The 25,722-nt window shown below is 35.1% G+C and overlaps 1 protein-coding gene across 9 annotated transcripts in view; it reads right to left on the bottom strand.

The window, feature by feature from the left end:
- The window catches only part of GRIA4 (glutamate ionotropic receptor AMPA type subunit 4), a 374,575-nt gene that overhangs the window by 208,459 nt on the left and 140,394 nt on the right, over positions 1-25,722 (bottom strand). For all 9 annotated transcript variants that reach the window (XM_016921906.4, XM_016921903.4, XM_016921901.4 and 6 more), the window contains exon 4: positions 23,970-24,209. In XM_016921906.4, coding sequence (XP_016777395.1) covers positions 23,970-24,209 — 240 coding nt within the window. The remainder of the gene's footprint in view (positions 1-23,969; positions 24,210-25,722) is intronic.

Raw genomic sequence — 25,722 nt, 5'->3', positions numbered from 1 at the left:
TGAATTCAGTTATTATAAAGCCAGTTCATTAAATTCTTTTCAATTTAGTTGCTTGTTTTATACAAAATTAATATATATCTGCTATTTTGTTTGTTCCTTTCTTAAATAGATGCTCAACCCCTTGGTTGGAACCATTGCTATGTTTCTTTTAGATTTGTCTCTTCTTTCTCCCTCATAAGGACAAAGAAGAGACCTGTACCTTGTACTTGTAAGAAGGTGAAATTTCAATAGACAAACACGGAGAAAAGCACATTTAATGTATAAAGTCAATCATTTTTTAAAAAAAGAATGAGAAGGAGGAGTAGGGGAAGGTGGAGGAGGAAATGGACACTATTTAGCAATGAATGGGTAGCTTAAAATTCTCTGTGGCTTTGTAAACATGTATATTCATTTCTCTCCTCATCTGCGTTGTTTAATTCATTTTGCTGTGTTTAGACTTGAGATGTTTCCCTCGCTCTCTTTTTTTAGCTTCTTGAGTTAAAGCTTAGCTTATTTGTATTAGTTTTCTTGTTTTACGATAAATGTCTTCAAAGCTATGAAATTTTCTTTTCTTTCTGTACTTTAGTTACATCCCACACTTTTTCATAATTTTTTATTTGGAAATAATTTTAACTTATGGAAAAGTTTAAAAATAAATATAATACAAGAAAGACATATATATTCTTTACACAAATTTACCTATTGTTAATAGGGACACAAACATATATAAGTATATGCAAATATATGTGTGTGTGTGTATGTTTGTGTATGTGTGTGTGCATTTTATGGATAATATATACAGTTGACTTTTGAACAACATGACGGTTGGGGCACCCACCCCCAACTCAGTTAAAAATCTGAGTATGACTTTTAACTCCCTCCAAAATTGATTAACACATATTTTATATGTTATATGCATTATATCCTATATTCTTTCAATAAAGAGAAAAAATGTTAGAAAAATCATAGAGAACAGAAAATACATTTACCACATTGTACTGTGTTTCTCGATACTGTAAGCTTACATTGTCTGTTTAGAAGATGAATTGTCTGTCTGAATTGGTGAGCAACTGTGGCTGCAGACCTCAATCTATGGAACATATCAAGCTATCCAAATTTTTCTTATAATGTCACGACATTTCTATGCCTCTTGAGAGCACTTCCAGCATTCAGTGGCACGGGTACGTTGGCGTTATTCAGGGTTTATGGTATTCACTAAACACGATGGAGAATCGTGAATAATCTCTTTTTACTGCAATAGGAAATTTAGTGGAGAGTTGTGCTGTTCAGGTAGAGATGATTAGCATCACATGTCGCTTCAAGTGAATACTCACAGTGCTTGAGCTCACCGCATTAGCAAGAGGAGGTGGCTATGAAATTATTACAGTGGATTAGTATGTACTATAGTCAATTTTATGCAGTTATGATTTAATACAGCATCTTTAAGTTTATTTACATTTTTCTCCACTGCAAATGGAGCTATGTACAGTCTGTGTTTGTGTGTGTAAGTTTTGATACATTTTAATTTTTATAATAGATGTTTATATATTTTATTGTAGTAAATGATAAAATAGACTAGTATTTACATGTATTTTAGGCATTCACAACATGCCGAAATATAAGGCTACATGGTTCATCTGCAAGTTTTTTCAAATTGTTACAAATCAAAAAATTTTCCAATATGATTATTTAAAAAATTTACATGTAATGGACCTGTGTAGTTCAAAATCATATTGTTCAAAGGTCAACTGTACTTCTTTTCTGAAGCAAAATGCATAAATCATGGCTTTTTACTCCTAATTACTTCAGTGCATAGTTTCTAAGAATAAGCGAACATATATACACTGTGTAAATCAATATCTGGTTTACAAAAAAATGTCCCTTATACCTTCTTAGAGAAACTTGTTTGCAAAAAGGACAAAAGCTCCAGCATGATCTCATATAGAGACAGGGATTTGGGAATGGTTCATATCAAAATCTTAGTTAGGGCAAGGGCAAAAATAGCATTGTCCCCAAAGAGAATGTTGACAGAGCAGAGTTGAGTAATAAGGGTTGAATATAGAGAATACTTATGTCTAGGGTCAGGGATATAAGGCAGAAAACATGAAATATTGAACATAATCATAGGAGCATAATGTTTCAAAAAATAGTGCAAAATAGCTTTTGGACAAAGGAAGGTTAATTTTTGAAGAGGTTAAATTCTGTAGAGTGGGCATGGATAGAACTAGAATGGCAAAGGATTAAGGAGTAAAGATGCAGAAAAAGCTTTGTAGAGTATGCTTTCAATGAATATGGCAATGAAAAACCTAGCATAGTGGCTTAAGAGAGTACAAGTTGTAGAGGGTATTTGATTGTTCATAGGTTGGGGAAATTTTGGATATGTGTAGTCATGTGTATAGACAGAGGAGGAGGAGAAACTTAAGGTTAAGGAGGGAGTACACATAATTAAAGAAAAACATCTTCGACTATGAAAGAAAATATGGTCTCATTTGGAGAGTCAGCCTTGGATGAAGGGAATAATTATTTCTTGATGGCAGGAAGAACATAGGAGGGAATGGATGGATGAATGTTCAGAGCATTTTGATGTTTTTAGAACACTGAAGGGCTTATGTTAAATGGTCTTAGTAAAGATAGGCTAATCTGTAGAGAATTAAAAGGGTAGAGAAAGTCCAGCTGATATTTGTGAAAATTGAAAAAATCTTTGGAATATGGGCTTTGGGGAAAAGTAGGTTTTAACTAGGGATAGGAAGAAGAATTGTTCAGAAGAAATGAGAGTCTCAGTCAGTGTAATGGAACAAAGTGATCCTGTTTTTTGCTTTTCTCCAGAACTACTTGGCAACTGGAAAATAGGAGGAAATTGGATGATTTGGTTTATTTAAAACTAATGTTAAATAGGAGGATATTCTTAAACCATATATTGAAATGCTTAAAATAAATTTTGCGTTTATTTTGGGTGAGTGAAGTGGAAGGCTGAGAAAGTTTGACCAAGTATCCAAACTTATTTAACTTACACAAACATATGTTGAGAAACTAAGAAAGATAATATATAGTTTGGCAAAAATATGCATCATAAATGGAAAAAGATATTGACCAACACATTTCTTATATTAAACACGAGACTTTTAAGAACGAATTTTCTTCCCTTGTAAAATTGCAAAATTCTGCAGAGTTAAACAACCAAATAAAAATGTACCCACAAGTAAAGTCTGTTTTCAAACTGGGGACGTTAGGATACAAACAAGGTGTCACCACAGGTGAAACTCTCCTTGCATCACGATGTTAGGGGGACTATAAAGTTGAATAGCAAATTAGAGCACTAAATCATCCATGTTCTATGTATGTATCACTTAAACACACCAAAAAGTAATATAAAGGATATATTATGACATAAGGAAAATGTAGCATTGATGTTGTTACTAGCACCTTTAGTACATATGGAAATATACAGTAGGTGTAGAAATCCATGAGTTAAAGTAACTAGTAGTCTATATCTTGTTTCTGTTACTTTTAAGTTAAATTAGGGGAAAAATATCTCTAAAATAAGATTTGGCTCCAAATCCAAATGATAAACTTTGACCAAAGCCAGGCTATTTTGATGACTCATGTAATTGACACCTACTTAGCATTTACATATGTGGGTTTTACTATGCTCATTTTCACTTGTTCATGTGTCACATTGTGACTTTCCTGGTTACTTTTTCTTGCCTGCAGACTCTTCCCACCTCTGGTTCATCCTCCATACTGCTTTAGTGTTATAATTCTGAAAGAAGAACTTTCGTCCTGTCACTATGGGTACTTTAAAATAACTCTTGGTACCCCCTGCCCCCCATCTAGAGCACAGAATTCAAATTTTCAGGTGGGATATTCACTATCTGACATTATCTGTTCTCAAGTGTCCCAAACAAACTTGTCAGCCCCATTCTCCCTCAAAGTATCCTCCATTCCACTCCCTCTCTTCTTGAGCCATAATGAGTTACTTACCATTTGCATAATATATCATACTCATGGGTACACTGTTCTCTCTATGAAACACCCTTTTTCCTCCACATCATCTGGAAATCTTAGTCTTTAAGATCTACTCAGCCCAAATATTACCCTTTCTGAAGCCTCCTCTTACTCTCTAAGCAAAATGATTTGCCTTTTCTGTAACTCTGCACAGTCTTGCATGTGCCTCAATCAGAACACAGTTTTACATTGCTGTATGGTTATCTGTACAGAAGCCTGCCATTTCATTTCACCTAACTTTAATGGAACACCTATTATATGCCAGTCACTGGCCCAGGTCTGGTGAGCCAGACCAAGACCTAGTCCTTGACCCTTGCTTCATAATTCTCTTACTAGAATTCAAGCTTCTCAAGTTACTGAGCCTATGTCTCAGACAATGTGGACTACTTTCCATGAATGTTGATCCCTAGCTTTTCACCTCTTCTACTCTATTTCAACTTCCTCTCCTTGGAATGCCTTTCATTTCTTCTAATTGAAAGGCTATATTAAGTCTTAGGTACTAATTCAAATTCTACCTCCTACTTAGAACCATAGTCTCAAATCTGATATGGGGTCTTCTTTGTACTTCCCTTATGTTACTTACTTAGTATGCTTAACATTCATGAGATTTGTGTTCTGTTTTCTCTTTGCTAAGTCTATAGTTTATATATGGATTTTTCCCAGCATGGTACACATAGCAAATAATCTATGAACATTTGTTTAATCCAATGGAACAACTTAATTCATAGTAGGAAGGCCCTCACCTTCCTACTATGTGTGAAATTTCAATAGACAAACACCCCCTTTCCCCAAAACATCACTTATTCATACTGATTCACATAAGCCATCTGCTAATAGAAAAGTAGCAGGTGTGTTCTATTTGTGAAAAGGTACTGAGTATTATTTATTTCTTCTCTTTTTTTGAAAGATTTTTTTTACGTGAAAACTGAAGCAATGCTTTGACTTCCAAAACTTGAAATATGTAGCTGCTGATTGTTGTTGATTTCATTCTCAAATGATTGTTTCTTGATGTGACTGCCTGATTTTATCACTTTATTTTCTCCAGTTTTTAAACCAAATCTTAATTTTTAAGTGCTACTATTTTTATGCCAATATCATCCTTTATCCATACACAGATGATTTTATTTTAGAAGATAGCTTTGTTTTTCTTCAATATAAATGCATTTAGAAGAAAACTGGCACATGCATATGTTTTACTTTCAGTATTAAACTTGGCATTACCTCCTGGGGCTGGCAGTCCCTACTATGCTTGCCTTGTCATCTGCCATTATGTGCTCTCATAGTACAGCCAACACCTGTGACCACACAAAAGACCATACACAGCAGCTGCAGGACTCAGATGTCCATGCTGAAATAAATTTCTAAAGCTGAAATATTTGGATCTGTGACTGGTTCTCTTTTTTTTAATCCTTTCAGGAACTGTTGGGACTGCCCATAGCTGTATAATGTTATGTGTTAACTGTCTAGGACCTGCTTACTCTACTATTTTCTTTGGCTGACTCTCATTCAGATTAAAGCGAGAGGTCCTCATCGGCAGCATAATGTTGTGGTTAAGGGCACAGATTTTTAATCCAAACTGCCTGCACTTGAAGCCTGGATCTGCCACTCCCTGTGTGATGTTGGATGAGTTTTTTAATCTCTATGGGTCCCATTTTTCTCATCTGAAAAATGGAAATAATACCACCTACCTCATTAGAATGCTATAAAGATTAAATTCATTTATATGTGTAAAGCTTTTAGAGCTGTATTTCACATGGGATGTACTATATAAGTGCTTGCTATTATTATGAGATTATAAATTCTTGAAGAACCTCAGATATTACTTAAAAGCAACTTTTTCATAATATCTATGATCACTCTTTTTCCCTGCTCATAGTTTTTTATTTCAGTTTGCATTTTTGTGGCATATGATTCTTATTTCTCCAAAACATACATAAGGGGTCATCAAAACATACTGGGCTAAGCCTGGTAGATTTAGAACAAAACATGCTAGAGATTTCCCCCCCTTTTTAGGCATCTTTAATAACATAATATACACTTCTTATAAGGTTACTAACTGTTAAATGCTAAAATAAAACATATGTATTTTCCTTGTTCAAGTATAGACAACTTAGTAAGTGACAAAAATTCAGCTACTCCATGAATTCCATGCATGTCCTAGGGACCAAGCATTCCTGATCATTCATTAGCGGGCCTCAGGAGCTCCTGACCACCCTCCCCCGTAACTATTCAGTGATCACACATGCTCCAGTCCTTTGTTGCTTTCATCATTATTGTTCCCCATTTTTAAATTCACTTATCAAATTTCATTTGACAAGTATATATGAAACACCTCCGTTTGCCAGGTAGAATTCTAGATCCTGAGAATACAGCAGCAAATAAACAAATCAAATGTCTTGTTGTAACAGAGCCTACCTTAAATAAGTGAAGGGTAATAGAATATAAGGAGATAAAATGTGCTGTAGGTAAGAATAAAGCAAGAAAGGACAATAGGGAATATCAGGATGGAGAATGGTGTTCGTCAGAGAGGGCCACATTGAGAAGGTAACATTAAGCAGTCTTGGAGGGGAAGCAGTGAGGTCTTCCTACACATGTGGCAAGAGTATTCCAGGCATAGCAAAGAGCATGCACAAAGGCTGTGGGATAGGGTGTTCCTGGTTTACCATCATAAGAACTTTGATTTTACACTGAATGAGTTAGGAAGCCACTGGGCAGCTTCAAGCAGAGGGGTAATTTGATGGTCTGTGAGAAACCTGCTAACAATCCAGCTTAAAGATGATGGTGCCTCTACCTTTAGTTCACTTCTTAATTGAATTAGTAAGTGTGTAAGTTGTCAAACAAAACTAAGCCATATACACAGGCCCAGTCAAGATTTTAGAAATAAGTCTAAACTCATTCTAAGGTTAAAAAGTAATGTTACTACATTGCAATTATTCCAAATTTAATGTCCAAAGCTCATATCAATAACACAAAATATAAGGCAGTAAAAAACAAAACAAAAATTATGACTTGAGATAAGTGAAAATCCATTATTTTATGTAGAGATTAACTTCAACTACCATGCATAGATAAATAGTAGAAAATTCTAAATGCTTGAGATGCCTTTGGGGAATAATTTTCTTTTCTTCATAGACATATCTCTTACATGAAAGCATAATCCCTAGTTTGATATTTCACATTTGATCAGGCTTGCAATTCTATGGTGGCCTGAAAAATGGGAAATACCATTCTTTAAATAGAAAGGCTTGAGTTCTATTTATCCAGTAATTGAAAGCAATATTTAATCATTATTGTTAAAGATATGAAAACTAATGCTTTGTTAGGTCTAGTGTAAATACCTACACGTATATTATGGATTTATAGTACTGTTTCCATGGCATCCATAGTCACCCCCTTGCATAAATCCTGAAATAAACTTTACATATATTTATTGAGTTGCTTTTATGAATAGTTTTGAAAAGGTATTTTCATACTATGCAAATTTCATTTTCTTAGTAATGAAACACAAACCTCATAATCTTTTTCACATAAGACAATTCTATTGAAGTAATCATTTTTTCAATGAAGTTTCTAAGTTAAGGGTTGGCAAGCTCCTCCAAGTTAGGGGCTAGCCAGCTAGAAAATACTACAGGCTATACTGTGCCTGTTGCAACTACTCAATACTGCTGTAGAAGTGGGAAAGTAGCCATAAAAAGAAATGTAAATAAATGAGCATGGCTCTGTTTCAGTAAAACTTTATTTACAAAAAAGGCTGTTGGGCAGATTTGGTCCACAGGCTGTAGTTAGCTGACCCCTGTTTTAAAGGTTTGGAATGAAAACCTGCAGACCCAGGAAGATTTGAAGTTTACTGATAAACTAGTCATTGTGAGTGCCCAAAGGCAAGGCCTCAGACTTGGTACTATCTATGGGCTTCAGCATCATCCATTCCACATTTGCTTCAACTTAGCTGTTCATTTTCTCATCAGTGATTTCAATATGCTGGCATCTGGGCTTCTTCAAACTCACTCACTCTGATTTGTCTAATGTAGATGACTCTTAAATACTTTAACCTTTGCTATTGTTGTTGATGCAATTCTACTGGTGTTATTGTTTAAAGTATTGCTCTATGTCTTTTTAATCTAAATATCTGTGTACAGAATTATAGTTTGGAATAGGAGTATTTCTCTATATCAGATCGGAAAAACCCTGATTATTTCTTTATCTGTTCCACTTTACACTTCGTATTAATCTGTACTGAGTTTAGCTGCATAATGGCTTTTGCTAAGTTGGGCTGCTGTTTGAATTCACTTTTTGATATTATACTGCATCAATGCTCTCTTCCTTCTGAGGGCAAATCTTAGACACCATATAGACGTATGGCTGAAGGCATCATTGGTCATGTACTTCTGGTCACATGCTACTTGGCTGCAGTAACATCTGCTCCAATGGGTAGTGCTGACCTCATTCTGACAACTACATGTCTTTAATTGGTCTCTTGGATCTAGTAAGGGTAAATCTACCTTGTTCCCATGTTTTTAGACAAGAAACAATAATTTCCAGTCTAGGTGTTGCTAAGAGGACTATTTTTTAAAAAAGTAAAAAATTCCCTTTCTAAAGCTTTTTTTTTTTTTTCCTGTTTATTTTTATAAACTACCTGCCTTTTCCTGGCTACAGTAATGTGAAGGTAACATAAACAATATGGAAGAACACAACTCACTGTCAAACTTGTCATTCTAGTTCAACAGCCATTTTGGCCATTTAAAATCTGCTAACTCTTCAATGTATTATATATAGTTCTTACGTAAATCAATATAGATTTCCAGGGTGGGAGTAGGGGGGTCTCTTTCTGATATAAATTTACTTTAGAAGGGTATTTTTAAGACTGAATAGGCAGGTAGACTCTAGGTTCCTTATACCATTTATTTCATATATAATTGAGTGAAAGCAGAAATAATGTAGGTAATATAAACTTCACAACATGAAATAACTAAAATGATTCAAATAACAAACATTTCAGGTCAAAATGCAAATAGGAATTAACATAATTCATCATGTTTAATATTAAATTACAGAATCCTGGCCAACATGGTGAAATCCTGTCTCTACTCTAAAAATACAAAAAAATTAGCTGGGCGTGGTAGTGGGCGCCTGTAGTCCCAGCCACTCGGGAGGCTGAGGGAGGAGGATCACTTGAACCCAGGAGGTGGAGGTCTCAGTGAGCTGAGATCGTGCCATGCATTCCAGCCTGGTGACAGAGTGAGACTCCATCTCAAAAAACAAAAAACAAAAACAAAACAAAACAAAACATTAAATTACAGAAAAAAAATCTCTTAGAATGCATCAGTGACAAAATTTCAGTGTTACTTTCAGATTCTATGTACTATTTCTGAATTGTCCTTTCAAGATTGTGTTTGGGTATTTTAAGATTCTTACAAATAGAAGAGCTTTTTAAATGAGTCATAGTTCAAATCTTTTTAAAGTGAGAATTGATAGAAATCTGACATACCCGTTGCTAAAATTCATAAGAGCTAAATGGCTCCCAATGAAGTGACAGAGAATAATGTGTACTCACATCAAATACCCATGGCATGGAATCCTTTTTGGCAGGGTATCATCTGGAAAGCACACAAAAGGTCCAGAGAGGAATGTCTCTCACAAAATTCTTTCATCTACCTTCCAAATGGCAATGACAGACCGCTGTACAGATAGGAGTTTAAGCTGTTTTTCTTTTGTAGAGGATGCTTATTTGTTATGATCTTAACCTGGCATCTATCAAAACAGAATGAAACCCTTAAAAGAAACCTTGGAAAAGGATAAGGATGTAGTCTTTTTTATGCTTATGACTATGGTCTTTAGATAGTAAAATCTTCGCATTTGTTACCAGACAGTAGATGTTATCATATGAAGGGAAAAAACAATAAAAATCTTTAGGACTATTGTCATCAGTTCAATCGATCCTTTCTATTCTGCCATGAATAGATGAGTCTATTTACATTACAGACTTTAAAAAAATAGCTTAAATAAATACACAGTGGTACAGAGCCAACACAGAACGCTAATGATATCTTAGTGAAACACTGTCATCACACCCACATCGCCAACTTCCACGTCCATACCATCCCACGTGCCAAAGGTTTTAATCAAACCAGACTTCTTATCCTCTGCAAAACTCCATGAACTTTTTCACCTCCTTACTTTGGTTTGTGCCACTTGCTCTACTTGGAGTGCTTTCTCCTCTCACTCCCATTTCTTCTAGAAAATTATATTTCTTGAGACCCTTCTTTTCCTTCCTCAAACAGTATTAAACTCTCCTACTACTTTGAACCTAATATTTACCCATGCTATATTTTTATTTTGTATCTCTTACTCAACTTAAGTTAGCACCATGTATAAACCAACCAAGCACTGAAACATGACTCCTCAATATGATTCAACAATCTCATCTCTGTCATTGATTTCTGAAATCTCTTTATACCATTTTGCTATTGTATAATCTGTTAAGATGCACTAAACAGTTGATCTATGTATTAGCCTGTTCTCATGCTGCTAATAAAGACATATCCCAGACTGGGTAATTTATAAAGGAAAGGGGTTTAATTGACTCACAGTTCCACATGGCTGGAGAGGCCTCACAATCATGGCAGAAGAGCAAGGGACGTCTTACATGGCAGGAGGCTAGATAGCATGAGCAGGGGAACTTCCCTTTATAAAACCATCAGATCTCGTGAGACTTATTCACTATCTGAGAACAGCACAGGGAAAACCCATCCCCATGATTCAAACCAGGTCCCTCCCATGACATGAGGGGCTTATTAAAATTCAAGGTGAGAATTAGGTGGGGACACAGAGCCAAACCATATCAATCTATGACACAAAAAAATCCTCAAAACAAACAAAAACATCTGTGGCAAGTAAATATTTCCAAAACAGATAAGCACTATAAAGGATAGAGATTTGGCTAATATTGTGGTGGATCAGAAGGATATTCTAATCACTCACTAATTAGAGGCAAAACCATCCAGAAAACAATTGTCAGCAACGTTTTTACCCGACTCTAAACAAAAATGTATCAATTTATAGTTTAACTATTAAGACTTCTCAGGCCGGGTGTGGTGGCTCATGCCTGTAATCCCAGCACTCTGGGAGGCCAAGGCGGGCAGATCACTTGAAATCAGGAGTTTGAGACCAGCCTGGCCAACATGGTGAAACCCCGTCTCTACTAAAAATACAAAAATTAGCCAGGCATCATGGCGGTTGCCTGTAATCCCAGCTTCTCGGGAGGCCGAGGCATGAGAATCGCTTAAAGCTGGGAGACAGAGGTTGCAGTGAGCTGAGATCACACAATTGCACTTCAGCTGGGGCAATAGAGTGAGACTCAGTCTCAAAAAAAAAAAAAAAAAAATTAAGACTTCTCAAAAGATTCTTGGGGGGTTGTGTATGTGCTCACACATGGGTAGTAATACTGTTTATCCATATAATTAGGAAACTGCTTCTAACACATTAGTGAATTTTCAATTTATCACGGGTTAACCTTTTAAATAATCGCACAATATTTAAAGAATGTATCAGTCTTTTATGGAAATCTGTACACATATTGAAAACTATTGCCGATGGGCAAAATCTGACCCACTGCCTGTCTTTGTATAAAGTGTAAACTATGAATGGTTTTTACATTTCTTAATGTTTGGGGCAGCAGAGTGGGACAAAAGAAGATTAGCATTTTTTGACACATAAATATTATTTGAAATTCAAATTTCAGTGTTGATAAATAGAGTTTTATTAGAACACAGGCCTTTTCATTTATTTATATGTTGTCAATGGCTACTTTTCACTGCCACATTGGAGTTGAGTTGAGTTGAGTTGACAGAGGCAGTTGAGTCCTAGCTCTGTCACTGACGGCTATGTGAGTTTGGGCAAATTATTTAAACTCTCTAAGTGTTTAAACTCAAGAATAATACAGGATAATATTTCCCTTTAAAGTTTTTGGAAAATTAAATATGTTAACAGACATAGTAAAGTACTTAGTGCATAATGGCAGTTGTGGCACCAAAAAGATATGCCTAAAAAATAAGGATGCAGGAAAATTGAAAATTAAAAAATGTCAAAAGATACACTTTTGACAAATATGAGCCAAAAGAAAACATGAGTAGCTATGTTAGTAGAAGAAAAAACAGACCTCAATACAAAAAGCATGACAAATGAGAGAGGCGTTCATTACCTAATCTAAAAATGGTTCAATTTCCCTGGAAGATGCTAAAAATTCCAAAATATTTTGTATCAAAGTATATCTCATATTAAGTAAAAAATTATGGAATTAGAGTAAGAAATTGACAAATCTGTGACCAAGGTGGGAGATTTCCTTGTACTTTTCTCAATTAGGTTAAGCAGTCAGAAATTTAATAAAAATGCAGAATATTTGAACAAATGTAACCTCTGACATAGGTCTTGCACTGTATTTCAACCTTAATAGTGCATTATGATTATATAGAACCTTGCAGCTAAAAATCGGAAATAAATATTCTTCTAAAGCCCTATGAAATATTGTTAAAATTGACCATGTACTCGAACATGAAAAAAATCCCAAAGAGTTTCAAACGATTAATATCAGAAAACATGTTTTCTGGCCAGAATCCATTGAGTACTTCACAACAATGCATGTTATGTACCTTAACAAACATGATAGAAAGAGAAGTGAAAAAAAAAAACATGAATAGGCCTTAGAATCATGAAAGGAATTGAAGCATTGGTTAAAAAGCTTTTACAGAGCTTATACACAAATATTTTAAGGCATAGTCTACTAAACTTTTGAGAAGAAACTAATGTAAACATTATGCAAACTCATCCAGAAAACAGAAAAATATGTTATGTTCTGCATCATATTTTAGAAGGCCAATATAACCTTGCTACAAAATTGTCAAGTACATTGGGATAAATATAAATTATAGGTCACTAAGGAACAACATTGCAAGAAAAAAATTATCAGATAGCTCACAGTGGCAAGTGCATGGAAGTTGGATTTAAGGAGGGCAGTACTGGGGCCAAGGAGAAAAGTTGGTTGATGTGGGAGAGTGGAGTCCTAGAACAAGGGCAGCAGTAGTTAGAATGCAGAGGAGGAAATGCATTTAGGATATTTTTAGGTGATACACATTTGGCAGGATTAATGATTGGTTAGATACGGTTGCATGAAGGGAAAACATGGAGTAAAGAAGGCTCCTGTATTAGTAGCATGTGTCACCCTCTAGGGTAGAAAATGAACCAGAAGAAGCAAGGAAGCAATGAACCAAAAGAAGCATTAATTCACTCTTGAAATTATGAGTTTTGAGATACAAATGGGATATTTAATAGTTACTGTGTAAATGAGTCTGGCTCGGGGAGAGGAATGAGTTCTAAATACAGATTTTGAAGTCATTGTTATGTAAGTGGAATTGAGACCATATGATTCATTCATTCATATTTATTAAGTGTGACTGTATGGGGGCACTATTCTTGTTCAATGAGCAAGACAGAGTCTCTACTATGATAAATCTTAAAAAGCCTGATGATGAAGACATAATTAAACAAATAGTTAGAATAAAGTGTTTGACAGAGATAATATAGATGCTATGGGAATGCACAGAAGGGGATTTAACTCACTTGAAGGTAAATGTGTGGAAGAAGACTTCCAGAGGAAGTTATGCTCAGACCCAAATGGTGAATAAGAGTTACCCAAGAAAAAGGCTGAAGGAATGACATTTGCAAAGCTGTCAAGGCAAGAGAAAGAACTTAGTGTGCACAAATCTTTGGAAAAACCATTTGCTCTGGATCTTAGTATTTCAGGGGAAGTGGACTATGAAATGAGATGGAAGAAACAATCAGGAGACAGATTGTGGAGCATCTTTTAAATTTGGACTTTATATGAAGAGTAATGAGAAGTCATGAAATCATTCTAATTAAGAATGTGACATATGTAGTTTGTATTGAAGAAGTTTACAGAGTCAAAGTAGCTGAGGACAGAACCCACATAAATGTCAGCATTTTAGGGGCAATTAGAGGAAGGGATGCCTGTGAAGGAAAAAGAGAATAAGCTATCACGAATTTATATTTTGATTTGTTTTTTCATGAATTTAGCAGTAGTAATCAGAAATGTGCATGAAGGTTTAAATCTCATAATATAAAATATTAACCAAACACCGTGATTCATGACCAAGAATATCAAAATGATAAATATTTATTAGAGTTTAAGGATAAATTACTAACATATTAATGATGATGGTAATAAAAGAATGATAGTTATAACTTAATATAATTTTTACTAATACCAGGAACTTATAAGTACTTTATATAAAACACATAGTGACCCAGTAGATTTGATTATTAATACTATTTTTTCACACTAGAAAACTGAGATCTCATGATGTTAGGGAAATTATCCAAGGTCAACCACATAATAAGTGGTAAAACTGGTATTTGATTTCAGGCACTTAACATTGCATTATTATGACTGTCCTCTACTGACAACATCTGTGCTATAGAACTGAAAATTTCTATTTGATATAAAATAGAAAATTTCCATTTAACATCAAAATATTGGCCTGTATGTCATAAGTCCAACTCTAAGGAATTTATACATTGTATCTGAGAACTCTCTTCCATTGCAACAAATAGTAAGTTACTACTTTCCATAGTTCTGATACAATACCTGTTATAACATGATGAATAAATTATAAAGCACATCTGTTAAGTAAAGCATACTTTTGACATAGGTTTCGTACTGTATTTCAACCTTAATTGTACATTATCATTTGTATACATTTGTTTCATTTTTGTAGTAAAAGGGAAAATTCATTGAGGCAATTTTTCTTGAGGCAAGGTGTTCCATCAGAGCTTTAAAAAGATCTTTTCCTCCATGTCTTCAGATAAATGACATTTAAAAATATATATTGTCAGGAGATCATAATTCATTTGCAAATTTATTGCTTTAAGGAAGTTGTGGGCCACTGAAAACATGGAACCAGTAAAAAAACCTACACAGCCTTATTTTCATATAAGAAAATTTCTAAACTATTATAACCACATTTCATCAGTCTAAAGATTTTTAAGGAACATGTTCTCTTTCCTTAGTCCTTGAACGTGGTTGACTAACTCAACTGAAAATTTCTGCATATGCTCAGGGCTCTATCAAAGCAAAAAAAAAGAAAATTAAGAGATGGGGGTCTCCCTGTGTCACCCAGGCTGAAATGCAGTGGCCCAATCATAGCTCACTGCAGCCTTGAATTCCTGGGCTAAGAGATGCTCCCTACCTCAGCCTTCAGAGTAGCCAGGACTACAGGTGCACACCACCATGCTCAGCTAGTTTTTATATTGTTTGTAGAGACAGGGTCTTGCTATGATGTCCAGGTTAGTCCTAAACTGCTGGCCTTGAGTGATCCTCCCACTTCGTCCTCCTAAAGTGTCAGAATTACAGGCATAAGCCACCAGACCCAGCCAAAAATTTTTAATACAATTTTATTATTTCAAAAAATTCATTAAAATGATCACCATGGGGAAAAAATCAGAACTTTTGAACTCCTATACTCTTATTTTGTAATTTGTTTGTTGGACTTTTGAATTTCCATGGAGTAGGGCACCATCACCTTTCCAGTGAGCAGGGCTTCCAGAGGTCTCATTAATGTCTGCTCTCATCTCATATTCAGTGCCTGAATACTGACAATGGGAAGGAAATAGGGAAGGAAGAACAGCACCCAGTCGATGTGTTAGTCAACAATGTGTGTCCAGAACCTAGTAAGTGATGACAACGAAACTGACCCAGTACAAATATTCACGGAGGTCTGCATATTTATCTCCCTGCCATCCCATTCAGGCCTCTTTAACCCTTCAAATGAACCGCTGGCACCAGGAAACCCTCTGCAGGCTTCTGTATTTCATCTCTAGGATTTCTTCATTCTGTCAACCTTCTGTTTATTTTGCTGCTAGTTGCTCTGCTTTCTTCTTCCTTTGACTACCCTTGTTTTAGTTTCATATCAATTATTTGCTCGGCGCCCCTGTTCTGATTCATTCCCCTTGTTAGATTTCAGCACTCCTTCAGGATGACTTCCAGCATCTGCCCTCGAATCCTTTACTCTGTAACGCGGGACAGTGGGAGGTAGGGGATAGGCACACGCCTCCCTTTGCCTCCTCTCACCAAGTTAAAGGAGCCGGACACATAACCCTCATTTATGTGCCTTTATCCACGTTCACTTACCCCTCAGTTCATTTCTCTACTTTCTAATCCAAAGCAGTAACAGCCTGTGGAATCTGGTTTAATGAAGGCAAGTAATAAATGTTGCAGTGACTCCAAAGGAGATGCTCTGAAGAGAGTTGGACTCCCTTGCCTGATTCTGATTGTTATTTCTCCCTCAGTTACAAGTGAGAATTTCCATAGGAAGCTCCATTGTTATTTTTATACCTGTATCTCCTTTTGCTCTCCCACTGGCCTGGCTCCAGCAGGAAGGCAGTAATGTATGCTCCAAAGACACAGTTAGCTGTTCTCCTTCTCCTGCTGGAATGGATGATCCTCATACTTGGTAATTGGCAACAGGTAAATATTGACTGTCAGTCTGGCTATAAATGTAACAAGAGTTTGTAAGCAAATATATTTGGATGACTGATAAAAATGTTTGTAAATCCTGATGAGATTTTTTTTTTTCCTGAGAGTCTTCATAAAAGATTCAAAAAAGGAAACTCCTCTTCATCCCAGTGACGGTTTTAGACTTGAAGTTTTGTTTTGTTTTGTATTTTTTTGGGTGGGGGGCGTTGGTTAGGACATAAGTCTTTTTTTTTCTGAGTTATTAAAACAGGGTTTAGTCCTGTGAAATATTAAAGATAAATCTCTTCTTGGGATAATACAAGCTTAGAACCTGAAAGATTCTTACTTTTTCTAAATTTATATGTAAACTAACTATTTTGCTATTGTTTCTAATTTTTCTTTTAATAAGAAAAAATGAACCAGGGGAATTTTAAGTAGTCAAATCAATGGTACATTTGTGTTGGTGGAATGTGGTAATTAGGAATCAGAGATGGGGAGAAATGAGGAAAAGAACGGTGCTTGTGATCTGCAGTCCAGACACAGAGCACTTCTCTCTGGATGGCTCCCAATCCACTTGACAGGTATACAGTTACCCCTGACCTTCCCAATTCCACCTCTATCTGAAAGACATTTTTAAAAATCAGTTGGTATCTGTAATTTTAATTCGTTGTGAACTGATGTCAATATGCTATATTCCTTGGAGATATCTGCTTTGTCATCCTCCTATATTACTTATGAATTAGGGTTTAAGGGTTTTTACGCATCTTATTAGTCTCCAGAGAAACAGAAGCAATAGAATATATACAGATACATAAAGAGAGATTTATTATAAGAAATTGGCTCATGCAATTATGGAGGCTGAGAAATCCAGTAATCAGTAGGATCAGGAGAACCAGTGGTGAAATTTTAGTCTAAGCCTGAAAGCCTGAGAACCAGAGGAGGCAATGACATCTTAGTCCAAGTCCTAAGGACTGAAATTCAGAGGATGGATAGCATAAGTACCAGTCCGAGTCCAGAGGCCTGAGAACCAAGAGCACCGATGCCCAAGGGCAGAAGATGGATGATCCAGCTCAAGCACAAAGAACAAATTTACCCTTCCACCAAATTTTTGTTCTATTTAGGCCTTCAATGGATTGGCCGATGCCCACCTACACTAGTAAGAACTATCTGCTCTACTCAGTCTACCACTTCAAGTGCTGAGCTCTGCTGGAGGCAACCTCACAGACACATTCAGAAATAATGTTTTACTAGCTATCTAGGCATCCCTTAGCTCAGTCAAGTTGAAACATAAAATTAACTATCATAGCATCCATATCTGGTAAAAGAAAAGGACAGACGTTCCCAGTGAGCCTGAAATCATGTTGCTTAGCTACTCATTACTCTAGGTTCCTAAGAAAGAAGGAGAAAATGGGAAAGAACAAAAGAATATTTCTTATTCCAATGCAATAAGAAAACGGAGGAGAAGAGTATTGGAGTTGAGAACCCAAAAGGAAAATGGGAGAGTTCCCTGGAGTGATTTATAGAGACTTATTTTAGAGGGAATAAAAGGCATGTCATTTAAAGGTGTTTCATGCCTCTTACTCTTCATTTGTTCCTTTTTCTGTTACCTGAATCTCAACATTTTTTTTGCAAGAGGATTAAAGGCAGTTTAAAAATAAAAGACATACATACACTAAAACCCAAAAAGTATAAATAAAATAATAAGATCTATCTCTCCTCCTGCATAAAGATACTACTCTTTCCATCCCCTCATCACCTCTTGCATTGGCGTTAGCATGCAATAGCAGGATATGCATATTATACCACCCAGGACATTGTTCCCCAGGTTTCTGAAAATATGTTATGCAATATGTAGAATATAGTTTTTAAAAAAAATGCTACCAAGAAACAAAACAGACCAAAGGAAACAAGCCAAAGGAAAATTTTCTGCTCTATGCTTTGCCAAACATATCTCTCCTAGGAACAATTTACATAATATTACAAAATTTATTGAGATATTGGATATGAGATATTTAGGAACCTCTAAAATAATACCACAAGCTTCCATAGCAGTAATGTGAGCAAAACATTGAATATTAAGCATTAAAGAGAGTTAGGATTATGTAAAACAAGGTCATTGTCAGCCATTGCAGACTCTGGACATGAGATCAAAATTGATGGCCCTCATAACAGCTTTGAAAAATACCAGCAATGATCACTAGAAATTTAAAAAATGTCAGTATTCTGCTCATCTCTCCCTCAATCATAAATTCACCTTGTTACCTGGGGTGTTAGGAATGGCTACAAACACATCATAAACATTTAAAAATCTGGACAATACACACAGGTAAAAAATATACTCCTTTATTTCAAGTGGGAAAATAACCATTGCTTATGTTAAACATATTTAAATTGATGTCTTTTTCGCTTAAGGAATTGACATCATATTAATTCCGTTTGAAAAAAAGTAAAGGTTTTCTATTACCAGAAAAACTGATTTTTAAAACATTTTCTAAATATTTTGTTTAATTAGGTCTAAATCAAAAATGTTATCTTTCAGCCTGCTCAACATTTTTTTGTGATAAGAAAATTGCATTTTAATTCAAGTAATACCTCTCTCAGTCAGTTTTTCATTTTGGGTGTTCTATTAGCTATTTGGTCTATTAAAATATGACACCATTAATAAAAAATGAATTATATCATTAGTTATTAAGGCCCTAAAATTGTTTGATACCTATTGTCAAGCACTTCACTAGATTAATTCATTAATTCAATTGATATCTATAGCATGCCTCTCAGGGGTTACTTTGCTAGACAACAGAAAGGTATAAATGTAATAAGAAACAGTGATTACTGGAGAAACACAATTCTGGGGGAAGAAAAGATACGTAAACATATACACAACGCCATGTGAAAATTATTAGCAAAAGTGTTATGCGCAGGGTTCTTCTGTAGCAAATTATGAGTCAATAAAAGATTTAAAAATTTCACTCATCGTGAAATGTATTATTTCATATGAGCTTGGTGGTTAGATGTGTCATATCATCCAGTATGGTAGCCATGAGCCAAATGTGGCCATTTAAATTTAAATTTATTAAAATTATATAAAACTAAAAATTCAGTTTCTCAGTTGTATGTCACATTTTAAACCTGCAATAGCCTCATGTGGTAGAGATAACCATACTTGATAACTCAGATTACAGAACAATTCCATTATCACAGAAAGTTCTCTTGGGCAGTGTGGGTATGGTGGGACTAGTTTACTTATCAACTCAAATATCTTATTAAAGTTTGTAGTTAAGTGATGTTTTCTAATTGTTTTTCCCAAAAGAGGCAATGATCTTTTTGGAAAGCAGTTGTGTTCCAAATTAAAATTTTAAAATAGTAAGCTATATATCAAAAGCAAGTTTCTGGTTGTTAAATAGAGTTTTGTGTGCTATTTTCTAATGAAGTCATAGCACCGAAGTTCATTCATTTTCCGTAGAGTCTTGCTCATCATTAAATTCTCAGTACCTATTAAGGTGTCCAATACAAATTGAAAAATAAATATTTATTGAATGTTAAATTAATAAATAAATGAATGAATGCTTTTTTCTTCTTCTTTGAGAGGTAGTCAAATGAAAACAAGCAGGTTTTCCTGTGATAAGATCAGGTATGCCATGTGCTATCTTTCTGTTTCTGTTCACCATTTCCAGGTAAGGAACAGAATATTTGAATTAAAAAATGGAATGAAATCTTAAAGATAATTTCAAAAGATCTTAAAGATAATGCAGTTAATGTATTTAAAAGCAGATACAGCCAAAAGTACAACATAGGCAAGTTCATACAGCTAATTAATAGCAGATCATAGGACCTCTAACATAGCAAATAGAGGATCATTCCTTTAATTGGCGTAATTCAACATAAAAACACTACTCCAAGGTATGGTAGAGTCAGCTCTTGTATTTTGAGAGAGTGTTTTGGCACTGTCAGGATTAAGATATCAGAATAACTGAGCGGCCCAACAAAATATCTTATTCCAAAATATGGATTTATGATGCATCAGAAAATAATGTTCTACTTCAGTTGGTAAAGGAATTCAGTCATTAAGACAGTTACTTAAAATGGAAAAAAAATGTTTAGATAATCAGTTCATGATAACAGTACAGGAGGAAAGAAAAGTACCAAAATATACCAAAAAGTACCAAAAGAAATAAGATAGTATTTTACTTACTATCTTATCTCTTTACACTTGGATTTTGTATATTATTTTTAAAATATTTTGGTTTTAATGTTGATGTGTGTAATTATTTGAAGTTTTCTTTTTTTCTCTTTATGATATGAAAATGTGAATTACTCTTGGCTAACTATGTGTATCATGAGTTAATCATCTGTTCATACCTCATTTGGTGAGAGTGATACATAATTATAAGCACAGTATCTAAGAGGAAATAAATAGGGTTATGATCTTAAACTTATAAAATGAGCATGACAATTTCTAAGGGAGAAAAAAAATTTTTCTTCTGCTTTGACAGTACTTAAGATCAAGCATGTTGGGAAACATGATGTATCATGGCAAGGAAAGCCATCTGAACATCAAGAAACAGTCATTTTCCTGACATGTTATTTTCTGTTCGGGCAATTACTTCTTGAAATAAAGACGTCTGTTTTGAAGTTGAGTTGGATAATTACTATAAGAGACAATGCTAAGAACTAGTTATTCATTCTGAAGCAACAATCGAAGAGAACTAAGAAATTCTAGAAATTGCGTCAACTGGTTAGAAGCAGAACAGTTAAATTCTAGGATGACTAGATGTAAAAAGTGGGCTTTGGGCAGCAAGCCAGTAAGTAGGTTAAAGGCTTATAAGACACCACTATTAGAAGAAGTCATGGCTGTACCATGATGAGTTTAAGACTCTGCAGGCAGAAACTTAATGAGACAAAGAGTCTTTAAATAACCAAATATATGTCTGCTTATAGTAGAGAGATCTCGTGGTATGCGGTAATGGGAATGACTCAAGGTTGGAGCATCTGACTTGCTATGCAGGAGGAAGGACCTTGGAAAGTATAAATGGATAGAAAAGCAAAGTGCCACCTTAATCCCTCTTCTGTGTCCCCACCAATACATGAATTATACCTACAACCCTCTCCTTGCCAGAGATGGATTTATATAGGGAGATAAGGAAAAAGTGAGACACAGGTTCCACTGATATTTCCATGAGAACAAGTTGTAAAATAAGCATCTTCTGCCCAAGGTGGAGAACTAAGCTATGTCATAATGAATCACAGGTAGCAACATCTCATCTACACCCTGATATATGTTTATTGACATTGTGATTCAATTTTCAGTGACATGTTGCCTAACGATTTTTCCAACAGTTAGAAATGAACAGAGTGATGTTTTTTTCTAATATGTAATTCATCCCCTAGGATGCTTTAGATTGTTAACTAATAACAAATAATAGTAGGCAATATAAGTAGATTCCCATATTTCCAAATGAGAATTAAAGTATGCTGCAAACTCATAGAAAATATGATGATGATATTAAATTTGCTGAGCTTGTTTCTGTAAGGGAAATTTACCAAGAATACCAATAGAAATGATGTACTAGAAACACCAGTGGTATGACATCTTAAATGACACCATTCGCATCTAATTAAAACTGTACATTTTAGTAATAAAGCTGAATTCATTTAATGGGTTTTCATCTTTGAAAATAGGAAATTATACTTTGGATTCTGGAAGGTGGATTATATCTTCAAAAGTTTGAAAAAAATATTTTGAAAGGATTTAAGGATATTTATTATCCTTACTCATTTCATAGATAGAAAAGGCTATTTATTAGCCTTACTCATTTCATAAATAGAATTCCATTCAAGAATATTCTTAAAATACTGCCTATTACAACCTTTATTTTAACTTCTTATCTTTTCTTAACTCTTAAACCTTAAGGAAAAAAGGACTGAAGACAGAATCCACAGATGATCCCCTAATGCTTATTTTTAAATATAATATGTTGCTATGATTCTAGTCACTAAATAAAAAACAGAATTGCAAAACATGCATGGCAACTCCTTAAGTTGTTCCTCCAGCTGAAAAATAAAGCTATATCAACCATTGAACAAAATGTATGGATTGTTAATAATGCAATATGTGAGTTATTCACCTTGTCTCTCCCACACACAGGTGACATGGGATCACTCATTAATCTTTCAAAGCTGGTAAAGTGAAAGGTTGCCAGTAAGCAGAAGTCTTATTGCCAAACCTCTATCATCGTCATGGCCCTTCAATTACTCACTTAGAGTTTTGTATTTCAAACTCAATGTTATGGCTCAATTATTTTAATATGTTCCAAAACATTAACTCATTTGCCTTTGAAGTAAAGTAACATATTTATGTTACAACTGAACCTGAAATACCACAGAAATTTTTTAAAAAGTAGTTATTATGATATATGTATTTGGTCTTCCTCTCTGTTTCCTGACTTACTATTACTAAACCCCCTGGAATTTCTAGGGACAGAAGATTGTCTCTAGTGTGCTAATGAGATAACTGGTGGTTGGGGGCCCTTAGATAGATCCAAGATGGGAGCTTGTTACCAAAAGACGAAGGCAGGATCAGAGGGTTGGGACTTTTAGCCCCATACACCAACCTCTGGGGAGAAAGAGGGACATGGAAGTTAAGTTGGTCAATGACCAATGATGTAATCAATTATGCCTACATAATGTAGCTTTCATAAAAACCCAAAGGACAGAGGTAGGAGGGCTTCCGGATGGCTGAACATGAGGAGATTCCTGGAGGGTGGCTCACCTGGGAACGGCATGGAAGCCCCACACTCCTTTCCCCACACCTCTTCCCATCCATTTCTTCTATTTGTCTGTTCATCTGTGTCCTCTGTAATATCCTTTATATGAAGGAGGAAATGAAAGTAAAGTGTTTTTCCTGAGCACTGAGATCTGCTCTTGCAAATCAATTGAACCCAAGGAGAAGGGTCACGGGAACCCCAATTTATAGCAGGTTGGCTTATGAAGTGATGTTCAGTCTTGTGGGGGACTGCGCCTTCAACCTGTAGGATCTGATGCTACGTAACTCTGGGTAGATAATGTCAGGATTGAATGGAAGTACATGTGTGCTCTGGAGGGTCGCTTAGCTGGCATATGGGAATAACCTCCACACATGTTGGTGACCAGAGGTCACAGAACTATTTTTTGTTGATTGTTGTGTGAGAGCAGGAAAAGCACTTTGGTTTGTTTTTCTTATTCACATAGTTATCTTAATTTCAATGAAGTTACAGAGCATGGTTTGCTCAGGAGTAACCTTGTGAATCTGAAACTCGTTTAATTAGAAATTTTTCCCCAGAGTCAAGATAAAAATACACATCAACCATTTTCTGATTTTAGTGATGTTAGAGATCAAACAATTTGCTAAAAACCAAAGTCATATAACGCCATTTCACATTGAAAATTAGAGTTTTGCTCTAATAGATGAAGAAACTGGACTTACCCCTGTCTGTGTCATACAGGAAGACAAAACAGTTCCATTCGTAGTGATCCAGCAAACTCAAGAGTGCTCCTCGTAACGAAGGTCTTAGTTGCAGCACAAACTGGCTCTCCCCCTCAGTAGGGAAACTTGGTGTGATGAGGGAGATATGTAAGGCGCTGCAGAATGAGGTCAAGGTATGTACCGACCTCTTATCATAGAGTCCAAAAATGGCAAATACTCCTCTAGAATACTGGGAACAGACTGAAACAAGAGGAAGAAAACACCACAAACTATTAGCACACTCAAATTGTTGACTTTGAAGTCTACATTCTAGAAAATTAAAAAAATAAAAATCACTGAATCATTGGATCTGTCAGGAATATAAGATGAAAAGTGAAGTGTGCAATTAATTGGACAATCAATTAATGAATTATTGAGCTTGTACTCAAAGCCTTACATTGAGTGAAGCTGGTCTGAATTAAAATTCTGCATTAAGAAGCCAATTGGATTAAAGGGAAATTTGACTAAAATAAAAAAAAATGGCCTTCCATAATAATGTGGCAAATCCTATGCTAGAGAACTTTAGGTGTGACAAGTCCAAAATTATTTTCTGTATTTTTTTCTACATGCAAACATACAATTACATACGCTTGAAATTTCTGAGTATTAATTGAAGGAACATTTATAATACCTTTTGCCCTCCTGCCTAAACTATAAGCATATATTTTCTATTCTTGAATTGGATTATAGTTTTCACTCCGCCTACATTGTTACTTTTTGTTTGCTTGCTGTGGCAATTTCATTTTAATCACAATCTTAGAGTCTCCTTGAATCATGTTTGAAAACAGACGTTAGGCTGCTAGAAAGTCATTCTTGGAATATCTGAGAGGCTTAATGAATTGGGGCCAGCTGCGCACGTTGTAGGCGGGCCGAAAAGCAAAGACAAACCAATTCCAAAACCCAACAGAAGCAAGCCAAATAAAGTAAGAGGACCCCAGAGAAACAGGTACACGGCCTCATCTTGCCTTTCTTGGTCCATGCTCCCAGTTGCTACAAAAACCATGAAGCAACATCATAAATAGAAAAAGATTCTTCTCAAAATTCTTTTCCAATCACATTTTTATCACTCTTTTAACATAACTGATTTCTGGTCCAAATTGGTGTGACTTTTTCCAATTTATATTTTAAGGGACAGAAGCTCGCAAAGGAGGTACCATAAAGAAAATCTATTTGGATTCCAAATTCTTATGGTTTATCATGTATGGCTAACAGTCCTATTTCTTCTTGGCTTATGTAGCTAGATTAAGAAGTGTTTAGGTCTATACAATTTTTATGTTTTCTGATTTTAGTTACTAATCTTACTTGTATTAGCTATGAATACATAATATGGCAAGAATTAAATGAAATTATGTAAAAGTGCTATGCTATGAAGACACAGAAGGTGATTAATAAGAGGCAGATTTTAACACAATTTTCTATGTGCATTTATGTTGTTAAATAGTTTTACTTTTTAATGAGAGAATAAAAGTCTTAGTGAATAACTACAGTTGATTCAAAACCAAGAAAGGAGGTGTTCAGATTCTAAATAGAAATACCATTTATTTTGATAGATATTATATTAGGGTTTATAAAGAAATTCTATCAAAGAAGAACCATCAACTAATTCTATGCTCACCAAGGAACTAGAATTTGATCTTCTGAGAAGACTGACCAACATGGAAGTCTTGCTCTGACAATGTGACTGGCTGTAATTTTCTTGCAAGATATAAGGAAG

Source organism: Pan troglodytes, chromosome 9 (genome assembly GCF_028858775.2).
Source record: "Pan troglodytes isolate AG18354 chromosome 9, NHGRI_mPanTro3-v2.0_pri, whole genome shotgun sequence".
NCBI lineage: Eukaryota > Metazoa > Chordata > Mammalia > Primates > Hominidae > Pan > Pan troglodytes.
Note: the sequence above shows the minus strand (reverse complement) of the source record. Positions and strands in the feature narration are given on the sequence as shown.